Source organism: Mangifera indica, chromosome 2 (assembly GCF_011075055.1).
Source record: "Mangifera indica cultivar Alphonso chromosome 2, CATAS_Mindica_2.1, whole genome shotgun sequence".
In the NCBI taxonomy this organism is placed as follows: Eukaryota; Viridiplantae; Streptophyta; class Magnoliopsida; order Sapindales; family Anacardiaceae; genus Mangifera; species Mangifera indica.
The window spans coordinates 4,159,700-4,171,844 of NC_058138.1; the positions used below are offsets into that span (position 1 = coordinate 4,159,700).

Consider the following 12,145-nt stretch of genomic DNA (forward strand, 5'->3'; position numbering starts at 1 on the left):
GGACTCGAGCCGAGCCAGCTCGAGCTGGCTCAGTATATATATTTTTTTAATTTTTTATATAAAACGATGTCGTTTTGATCCATATATATATACAAAACGGTGCCGTTTTGGTATGAAAAACGAGTCGAACCGAGCCGTAACCGAGCCGAGCTGAAAACGAGCCGAACTCGAGCAGAGCCGAGTTCGGCTCGAGTCGAGCTTGAGCTGAGCTCGAGCCGAACTCGAGTCGGCTATTAAAAAACCGAGCCGAGCCCGAGTTGGCTGCGAGCTGAGCTCGGCTCGGCTCGAATCCAGCCCTAGGTGTTTGAATTTTTCAACTATCACAAGTGTACTTTTGAGATTAGGTTAAAAATTGGATGGAAAATAGTCCTTTGACCTAAAATTAAATAATTTTGAAATAAAAATAATGTATAAATTATTATATAATAATATATTATTATTTATATCAAATTAACATTTTTTTTTAATTTTTAAGATCAAAATAGAGTATTGACTCATAATATTATCAAGTCTGAACTATTAAAAAATAAAATTAATAATGATATTGAAAATTATAGTCTGTTTTAGTCAAATTTTTAAAAATTATTATTTTTTACATCAATTGTAATGTTGGTAACACCTTCAAATTTTTATGTTATATTTTGATTATATTTTGAAATGGATTATGATATCTCTTTGGACTTTTTTTTTAATGATCATTAGTCAATTTTTTGAAATTAATGATATATAATTTCTAAGGTGTAGAATTATTTTTCAATATATTATATAATTATTCCCATTATAACTTTTTTTTTTCCACACAAAAAATTTACTCAACTAAGCAGTGTTGGTTAGGTCTTAATTTTATATGGGTAGAACTTGAGCAAGACTGAATTCAAAATTAATTTAAATTTAAAAAATCTCTTTGAGAATTAAAAATTGACTCAAATATAATTTAATATGAGAATTGATTTAAGTCGAATCAAACTTGAATGTTTTGAATGTTTTAAATTTGAACAATGCATAAAATGTTTTGATTCTTAATTGTTTTGCTAGAATTTCTTGAGGGGTTTTGTGTTATTAGATGTGTAGATTTGATTTGTATTGAAATTAGAGATTGAAATGATGATTTTTGACCAAAAAATGGGTTAATTCTGTCGACGCTGTGTAATCTCTCATGGGAGCCCATGGGGTGGGGGGGAAATTTAAAGTTTTCAAAATTTTAGGGGAAGATCTACGGGGGTCCATGAGAAATTTTACACTGAACCGTGGGATAGTCCGAGAAAACCGTGGGTTGGGTGGGAATTGACTTTTTTAAAACTATAGGGCCTATAGGAGACAGATTTTGAACGACCATAATTTTTGATCCGGGAAGAGTTACGGGGCCTGTAATATATCAACGCGAAGCTCGTTTCGAGCTCTATAATAACAACTAGCAAAGCTGGTTGTGCCCAATTTGGAGGCCCAAATAAAACTGTTTCAGTGTGTATTATGCAATTTTTTTTTACCAAATTTAAGATTTTCGGTTTTTATGATTTTAAGCTTGTTTGTGATCGGGCTAGACTTTTTTGATATGTAGTTTTCAAATTTAACATCTATCTCTTTAGTTTTTTGCTTTTCTAGGCACGTTTTATGATATAATTATGAAATTTCAAATTGATTTATCGGTTTTCTCATCCCTAAATTATTATCAAACATCCAAATGCCCTTTTATATGACATACAAACTATATTTAACAAATAAAATTAAGTTTTGAGTTAAGATTCATATACATAATTTTTTTTCATGAATTGATTTTTTTTACTCGAATTTAGAAATACGAACTTTTTCTTTTCGAACGAACCTATAGTAATTGATATCAAGTAAAAATGAGAGTGAGCGTGAGTGTTTAAGTGATATGAAAAGTGTATGTAATGAGAGTGAGAGTGAGAGGTTTTATATAGATGTGGTGAAAGGTAATTTTGGTATTTTAAAAAAAAATTAGGGCATTTTTGCTTAGGAATAGGAAAAATAAGCTTTTTTGCTTAAGAATTGGTCAAATGGGTATTTAATATAATTTCCCTTTAAAATGTAATGGCATCCTATGACCGAACTTATTATTTTTTCATTAATAAAACTATATACACAAATGATATATATAATTTTATATATAAATAATGACATGTCATCATCTAATTTAGATTGATTGTTTTGACTGATGCCATAAATATAATAAGTAATATTATGTATACCCATTTTAGGTATATAAATACATAAATATTTATGTGTGTCATCACATGATTAGGTATTACTTTGTCCTTAATTTAAAATCAATAAATCACATGATAACATATATAAAGTGTATACCCAAAATGGTTACACATAGTTTTAAAAGATATAGAAAATTTTCTCCGAAAATCAACCTCATATACAAAATTACCACACATATAAATGTTTAAACAATTTTACCATAAATTAAAAAGAATTTCGAAAACACCCTTGTTTGACCAACTACTGTTGGTGGTTATTATTTACGCATAGTTTCTATTTAATTACACAAAAACTTATGCATTTCTATTGTATCCTGTGACTATATTTCTTTTGTTTATGCAAAGATATAAAAAATGAACTCAAATTCTAGATTGTTGATTGTTAATAGTTAGATTTTTTTAGTTAGATTTGGAGTTTGGTGAGTAATAATAAAAGGTTTTTACTTGAAAACTTAAATTCTAAATCATATATCTGTGGAAGAATATATTAGTGATCCCGCCAAGGGGTTGGCAACCCTGTCAAGGGTTGGCAGGTTAGCGATCCCGCCAACTCTATTTTTACCCAAAGTTGAATATAAAGACAATTTAAGTATAATGTTATATTTGTGGTAGAGATGTTTAATATCTTAAAAATGTGATAAATTTATATAAACAGATCAATTTAAGAGTTAAAAATTTTAATATCCCTAGTTTTATTGAAATATAATAAAATTGAAATTTTAAAATAAGTTTCAATCATAGTTTACCATCAATATGACAATTAAACTGATACAATTCATCTGATTTAATTTTGACTCAATCTATTATGATGAGTAAAACAGGTTTAACCATGACCTAGATTAAAGTTTTCATCATCAGATGGGTTGATCCTCCCAGATTTTAAAACGTTGGTGTGAAAAGGAAACACAAATTTATTGTTCTCGATTACAACTAATCTAAGTCTCAAACATTTAATAATCAAGTAGTTCAAAAGGAAACACAAGTTTATTCTTGATGATTAAAAGCAGAGTCAACACGAAATCCTGAAAAACCAGACCAGCTGACGCATGGATCATGGTAATTATTTATCATCAGACTCTTCATATTTTCTTCCATTTTCATCAACCTGAATTAAGTGCCACGGTTGGCAGCATTTCCACAAGCATCCGGCTGCATTTCCATGTCGACGCTGTTCACTTTTTTCGTCTTTGCTTCTGCTCCTTTGATGGGTTTGTCCAGCTTGATCTCCTTGTCCTTTCCCCACAGCACAGCATACAGCCCAATGACAATCAAGACTGAACCAATCGCTCTGTAAATAGAAACCATCCACATGAAAACATTTACTGGATTTATACATATGGAATATATATATATATATGCACACACTTACGTTCCCAGAAATAGTTTCTCGCCAAGCAGGGCCCAGCTGAGAATGGCGACGATAATGAGGAGCAGTGGGTTGAAGACGGAGACATAGAGAGGGCCTTTCTTTTGAATGCTCCAGGATGTGAGGCTAAAGGCAAGTGCAGAACACACAACTCCCTGGAAACAATAATTATGATACATTATATTGCATGCATGACGTATGAAATTTGACAAGAAATTGTGTATGATATAAATAGAGTAAATAATCACTTAGTATAGAGAAAACTCACATGATTTAGCATGATACATCCAAAATCGATATGTGTTCAGTAGAATCAATAAATCCTCATTAGAATGAATGTATCCCTTATTTCTTGAAAAAATCCTAAAACGATGTAAACTCAAAGAGTGCGTAGCATCTAGTGGTCGGGTAGCATCCCTTGCATGATAAGTTAAACACCCCATAGGGTGGCGTTGTCCCTTGTACGCCTGTCTAAAGGTGGATACAAACTGACCTAAACCCAAAAACTCTTGGCTCAAGTTTGACATGAAAAAAAATGAGACAACTCTAGTTTGACTCGAGTTTATCAAGTTAAAGTTAAGAATAACCCAAATTTGGATTAATCTTTGAGTTTGAAGTTCAAAATTCAATTCGAATTTTTTAATCAAGTTCATGACTCAAATTGTGGTTTAAATTCACAATTAATTAATAAAACGATTTATTTTACCTAATAAATAACAAAACAATGATAATTACTTAATATGATTTGACTCGTACTATAAATCAATGAGTAAGCTATCATCTAACTCACAAATTAGATAGAGCCAAACTCTTTTAGAATTGATTCAAATTCAATCTAAATGAATTCAAATTCAATTGAATTAACTTTTGAGCTTGGACTATTTCAATTTGGACACGACCCTATTGCTCATTGGGGTGCGGGGTCCCGTATACTAACCAGAGAGCTGGACCTATATATGTCAACATAATGCCATATAGACAAAGTGGTTCCCCAATTCCAATGTTTAGCACGTTAATTCATCGTTAGATCGAACCAATTAGACTGAAATTTACAAAGCAATGTGAAGCGTACCGCGTAGATAGCTGATATAAGCCTGATGGGAGAGCTCAAAGACCATGCAGAAAGCTTCTGCTCAGAGATTAGGCCAATCAACCCGCACTCGATGCTGCCCAGGAAACACATCAACGTTGTGCTGATGTACGGAGCCGGAAACTTCTTGCTCATCTGCGTCTGAAATCACAAACAAATAACATCAAAAATGGTTACGATCATTTTCAACAGCTTAGAAAAAACCATTCACGGAGCCTGATAAAAGAAAACTAACTTGAATCACGATCCATGCAGCCCAAGAAACAGTACTGGCCATCAGCAAAATCGAACCCAGAACCAAGTTTGAATTGGTGCTGGCGTTTTGCTTGCTCATCCGATTAGCGTAGCCCCAGTGAATGCCTGAATTAGGAATAGGAATCATTTCCCCATTGTAGAATGACAGTAACATGGCTCCACCGACGCACAGCGCTGTTCCTAAGACCTTTGCTTGCCCAGCTCTCGTCTTGATGCCAACAAATTCTTGCCTGGAAAACACGCCGGAAATCAAAAGGGTTAAGATTCAGGCTACTTGGCAGTGAAAGTAGATACATTACGACTGATTTTTGCACCTGAAAACGACGGCGAGGACGAAGGTGACTGCTGGTAGGATATTTGTCAATGCACAGCCGATTGTCGGGGTGGAGTAGGCTAATCCGACGAAGTAAAGCACCTGGTTGCCGGTGGCGCTGCAGGATGGTTTCAAGAATGTGATATTGAATTTAAGCGAAAAAAGGATCAATGTGCTTGAACAGGAGACTTTGTGACATGGAAAAAAGAATTTGGCTGGAGATCAGAAGACTTACCCAGTAAGAGAGCATAAGAGAATCTGGAAAACAATGAACTTGGTGATCTTTGGCCTGGTTTTCCTGCACAATAATATACCAAAATCTAGTCGTTTAGGCCTATGTTCTTGCTTATATGAAGTTCCAAGGAAAAAAATCATCAAAAAGTTGCAGGAATTTGCCTGCAAATATTTCTTTTCTTGAATGAAACGGCCAAATCACTGTTCGTACCAACGTTCGACAAAATGACTATTTTCACCCTTTAAATTTAAAAAAGTCATTTTCTCACCCAAATATTAAAGTCAACTATTAATTTTAATTTTAATTTTTTTTCTTTTTCCTCCCTATTTTTATTTTAACCTAAATAAATCTAGAAATTAATTATTGTCAACGAATTTGAGAATTACACCAATCAACCTAATTCTTGATTGAAATTGTGTTGATAGATATGATTCTTGATTGAAATCACATTGATTAATGCAATTCTTGACTAAAATTATGAATTTGGTGTAGTTGCATCAAAATTGCACCACCAACCTATAGTCACCTGAAATCTCATCAATTGGTGTGATTCTCGACATCATTAACGATGAATCTTGTCATTGTCAATTAATTTTAAATTTAAATTTATTTATTTTTATTAAAATTAATAATAAAAAACATAATTACCCAAATTATAACAGTAAAGCATTATTTAGTTTCAAGGTTTTTTTTCATTTTCCTTTTGAACAATTTTATTAAAAAATTAACAGAGGAAAGACTACGTAGTAACAAATGTGACACCAATTTAATTAAAAGGCCAAAAGACTTATTCCTACCCAAGGTTTAACCCATTCCCATTTGATGAAATTGCAATGGTGGAAAGGTTGATGGCGGGAGGAGAAGATGATGAGAAGGCCAAAAAACGCTGGGAACAACTTCTGGTCATCGAAGAAAGAGGAAAAAAACTTTGGAGAAAAAGTGAATTTTTTAAAACTTAATCCTTAGAGATAAATGTTTGTTTTTTAAACCAAAAGAAAAAATAGTATAAGTTTTTAGGGTTTTTATGGTTTAGTGATAAAATGATAATTTTATCCCTATATTAATAGTTTTGGTTAGGTTTAATAGCCATAAATGAGGGTTTGAATTTTTAAATGTATTTAAGAATGAGTTAAACCCTAGATGGGAAGAAGTCTTTCGGCCTAATTTATATATAGCTTTGAGTTCACTGCCAATCCCAATGGACATTAGGCAAGTAATTATCATGCATGTGATGTGCATGTGCACGCATGACATGGAAACCATGCATGCATGGTTGTTATACACACATGCCATTTGTTAAATCAAATTAAGTCAAATAAATTTTCCCGAAGCTAATTAATTGCACTCTATGTATAGAAACAAGCTAGCACGCTTAACTGTTCATGCATGGGATGGCAGTTAATGCATGGCCTCTAAAACATAAAACTCAATTAATTCCTGTGTTTTGGTTTTCAAAATCGGAAATCAGAAGCAAAGTTTCTGAAACAGTTAATTCCAACATTTCCGAAGATTTAATGGCTGTTTAATCACTACTCGACCAGGAAATTAATTATCATGGTGAAAGTCAGAAGTCACTGTTAAAAAATGATTCAAATTGAATAGAAAAATTAAAAGCCATTAAACTTCAAACATTCCTTTGTCACTTTCCTACTGATTCTCAGCAACCAAACAAAGCCAAGATAAATACTTTATTATATTTCACACGGAAATTGCTTGAAATTCCTTCTGATTCTCAGCAACCAAACAGAGAGATAAATTCTTCATCATATATCACATGGGAAATTGCTTGACGTCATGTTTTATGCAACTTTTGAATATATTAATTAAAAGATTAATAATTAAAACCCATTTCTAAATTTTATATATATATATATGAGCTCAAAATTTAAAAAACAACCCCATATCTAGCTTAGAAATTTAGACTGAATTGATTCAAAAATAAACAAGAAATGAGCTCAAGTTTACAAAACAGATCATTAATTTAAGTGAATGCTCAGAAAAAAAAAAAAAAAACTATTTCTTCATATTTATAAAAGAAGTGAATATATAACTCTAAAGATTCCAATTAAAACCCCATTTCAAGCATGAATATACACACACACACACACACACACACACACACACACACACACATAGTGGCAATGAGCTCAAAGTTTACAAAATAGATCAATAATTCAAACGAATGCTCAAAAAAATAACCCATTTCTTCATATATGTATGTATATGAAAGAAGTGAATATATAACTCAAAAGATTTCCAAATCAAAACCCCATTTCAAGCATGAAAATTAGAGCTAAACAATATATAATAAGCTAAAAATTTCAAAATAAATGAACTAATACATGCATGCATGAATATCCATGATAATGGCCGCCAAAAAATCCAATAAAAAAAGGCTAAATGTTTTAGAAACTTTACCACTCCAAGAAATAGGCAACGGGGAGCATAACGAAGGTAGCAAAAATTTGCCTGTAAGTGACAAGAACAAGAGGCTTCATGCCGGCTTCCAAGGCCAATTTTGCGGTAATGTTCATGCCCGCATACCCGAATTGAACCAAAACCATGAAAAAAAATGGAAGAAAATCACTCAACATTTTTGCTTCAATAGTCCCTCTTCGAACCTATCTAGCTCTCTAGGAATTTTTTTTATATGAGAAAAAACAATAAAACTAGCTGGCTTGAGAGAAGTTGAAGAAGACAAAGAAAAGGGTGATGAATGAGAATAAAATAGAAGAGAGAATTTATAGAGAAAATTTAAGACTCAGAGAGAGCTTTATTCAAAACAGAAAGTGATGAAGAAAGAAGAATAAGATGATGCTTGGCATGCAAAAGAGAGAAACGGCTGAGGAATTTTCTTGCTTGCAACACTTGTGCGTTTGCATGGGGACAAAATTATATATGTAACCATCATTTTTTAAATATAATTTATGGAAAAAAGTTTAATTTAATTTTTGTTTTCAGTTTTCTTTCTTGGGTTCCCAACTTTGGCTATCTTCGAAAACTTGAAGCAACCAAATTGCATTAAGCCGTGTAAGCAATACACAGCCTATTATGAAACCACCATGAACCATGGTTACTTACCCTAAATTAAGCACTTTTTAAAGGACGTTACCTGTACATTGTATTGATTTTTGAGCATAGGTGTTTTGGTAATAACTTTGAGTATTTGAGGATGTCAAATATAATGCACGATGCTTGAATTCCAAACAAAAAAGTATGAGCTTTTGGTGTGATATTTATATGACTTTGAGATATTCTATGATTCATATCATTTGATATTGAAATCGTTATCATATCTTTTAATTATAATCGTAGCCAGAGACACTAAGATTATGGAGTGTGGTGGCAATGGCAAAACCAAAAGGAGTTAAGGGTGGTTAGCTAACCTTTATTAGGTTTGAAAGATCATTAAATTAAAAATATAGAAAATATTAATATAATCTTTAACATTCTAGATAAACTCTTCTTAGATTTTATCATTTTTTATTGATCCCTCCATATTTTACTTTTATTTAAGTTGAACCATCTAAGTTTTACCTTTGAGTCAGTCACCGCATAATAGTATGTTAGGACCTTAAGTATAAATTAACTTTCGAATAAGTTAAATCCAAACTTGAATGATTGTTAATATAACATAAGAGACGTCAAATCTAGCGTTGGATTCAATATACGTCAAGCTTGAATAAGATCCAGCTTGCGATCAGCTTGAATATAAAAGAGTCAGTTCGAGATCTACTGAAGATTGACGAGTTGAAATTTAACACATCTTAAAAATAATTTAACTGCAGATTTAATTTGATTCGAGCTAACTCAAATTCAAATATTTGGATTAGCTCAAACTTGAATCGTTTATGAAAACGGACTTAATTCTTGCTCAAACTCAACTCATTCTATTTAAATTTAAATACAAACTTGAGCAACCCAAAATAAATCCAAGTCTCACATGAATAGACAGTGACCATCTTTATAACACTACCATAGCTAGTCATTTTAATAAAATTATAAATACATTGCTATCTAATTGTCATATCATATATAAGCATCTAATAAGCAATAGGTGTTGATTTTCAAAGTGCGTTTTGTATAAGCACTTAATGGCACATTATTGAAGATTCCTCCTCAGTTTATTTCTTTCTAATTATTGTTCATTTACAAAGAATACGCTTATTGGACATTTACCTAAAAATAAGCGAATCTAATCACTATTAACTTCTTCCACCAATTAATGCAAGTGCCTTTCCTTTATTTCCACTAGCTCAATTTTATTTTACTTTTCTCCATTTACATAAGACTACCTCATTATATTTCTTATTATTACAGAAAGAAAAAATATTTGATAGTACTAGAATTAAATTTCGATAGAACTTTGATTGCTTCAAAATTAATTATTAAAAATTGACTATAATATACATACATACATACATGCATACATACATACATATATATATATATATATATATTTACTCACCTACGGATAGTTAAAATTAACAGTTTCAAGGGAAAAATTATCATTGTATTTGAAATATTAAAAATAAATTTTAATTTGATTTTATTTTTTCTTTCTAAACCCAAAAAACTAACAATTTTTTCCAACCCAAGTTTTCAAAAATAGCATTTTCCCCCCTAGGGTTTTCAATTTTTCAAATTCAGTTTTTTGATAATGAAGAGACTTCTCCGATAACGTCTCTTCCTCTCTAATGCAGCCTCTTTCCAGTTGTGCTCCATTCCATCCTCCCGACAGTGACGCCGAGGAGGATGGGAAAGAGCACGGTCGGAAGGAGGATACGCTGTAGAGAAAGAGACAATACCTAGAGATTGTCGGTCGTCATTAAAAAATTCAATTTGAAAGTTTGGAAACCTTAAGGAAAAAATATTGTTTTTGAAAACTTGGGTTGGGGGAAAATTATTAATTTTTAAAGTTTAAGAGGGGGAATGATATAACAAAGGATTCAGTTAATTTTAACAATCCATGAGTAGACAAATGAAATTTTCAAAATTAATGAAGGGAAACGTAGAAAATCAACATACTTTCGGGGGGAGAGGGGGGAATAAGTCCTTTGGCCAATAAATTATGATATCAACACATGATTGAATGAGTTAATTATTTACATTATCTAATTAAAATCCCACATTCATTTGATGATATATAAATTTATTTGTATTTGTTACTATCTTACTTATATATAAAATATTATTATTAAGAATGTAATTAAGTGGCTTATATTCTCCTCCTTGCAAGAGAAAATAATTAATTAAAATAATTTTATCAAATATTATAAAATTTTATTGTTACATATTCAAGACATGTTCTTCTACATAACTTACATAGAATATCACACTAGGTAATTTGGGGTCTTTTGTACTACAAATTTCAAATATTATTTCCAGCTTTACCTCTCTACTAATATATATGGCATTTAAAATGACTTATTCATCATCTCATCCGTATTAATTAGTATAGAATTTTATTTTACCACCACTACATAATAAGTATTTATTGACATTTTTTTATAAATGTAAATGATATTTATAAATATTGCTAATATTTTAACCGACACATAAATAAATATCATTGAATCTTGTGTTGTTATAAGTTTTAGTAGCAATTATTTACAATGTTGGTATAAACACAAAATAATTGTCGCTAAAAGTTAGATAATATGGTATCAATTATATTATTCATGACATTTAAAATTATCATGAAATTTAATTTCAATTCAAAATGTTAAGAAGTAAAATTAACATTTTATTCCTACAATATGAGTTCACAAGTGGATGTTTTCAACTATCACAAGTGTACTTTTGAGATTAGTTTAAAACTTGGATGGGAAATAATCCTTTGACCTAAAATTAAATAATTTTAAAATAAAAATAATATATAAATTATTATATTATAATATAATAATTACATCAATCAATGTAATTCTTGATTGAAATTACACTAATAGATATGATTCTTGATTGAAATCACTTTGATTAATGCAATTTTTGGCTAAAATTATGAATTTGGTGTAGTTGCATCAAAATTGCACCACCAACCTATAATCACATTAATTAATGCAATTCTTATCTAAAATTATGAATTTGGTGTAGTTACAAATACATAAACATTTATGTGTGTCATCACATGATTATGTATTACTTTGTCTTTAATTTAAAATCAATCAATCACATGATAACATATATAAAGTGTATACCCAAAATGGTTAAACATAGTTTTAAAGGTATTGAAATTTTTCTCCAAAAAATCAACCTCATATATACAAAATTACCACACATATAAATGTTTAAACATTTTTACCATAAATTAAGAAGAATTTCTAAAACACCTTGTGTTTGATTAACTGCTGTTGATGGTTATTATTTACACATCGTTTCTATTTAATTACACAAAAACTTATGCATTTCTATTGTATCCTATGAATATATTTCTTTTGTCTATGCAAAGATATCAAAAATGAACTCAAATCCTAGATTGTTGATTGTTAATAATTTGATTTTTTTAGTTAGATTGGGAGTTTGGTGAGTAATAATGAAAGGTTTTTACTTAAAAACTTAAAATTTAAATTATGTACCTATGAAAGAATATGTTAGCAATCCCGCCAAGGCTTTGGCAACCCTATCAAGGGTTGGCAGGTTAGCGATCCCACCAACTCTA

General features: G+C 30.8%; 1 protein-coding gene across 1 annotated transcript; it reads right to left on the reverse strand.

Moving 5' to 3' along the window:
- Positions 1–3,121: 3,121 nt before the first annotated feature.
- On the reverse strand, positions 3,122–8,185 carry LOC123208880 (WAT1-related protein At1g09380-like). Its single transcript, XM_044626498.1, has 7 exons — positions 7,906–8,185; positions 5,488–5,550; positions 5,254–5,370; positions 4,920–5,169; positions 4,667–4,825; positions 3,598–3,749; positions 3,122–3,516 (listed from the first exon to the last, which is right to left on the reverse strand). Exons 1-7 carry the CDS (start codon positions 8,079–8,081, stop codon positions 3,339–3,341), a joined length of 1,095 nt encoding a protein of 364 aa, XP_044482433.1. The 5' UTR covers positions 8,082–8,185; the 3' UTR covers positions 3,122–3,338.
- Positions 8,186–12,145: the final 3,960 nt, after the last annotated feature.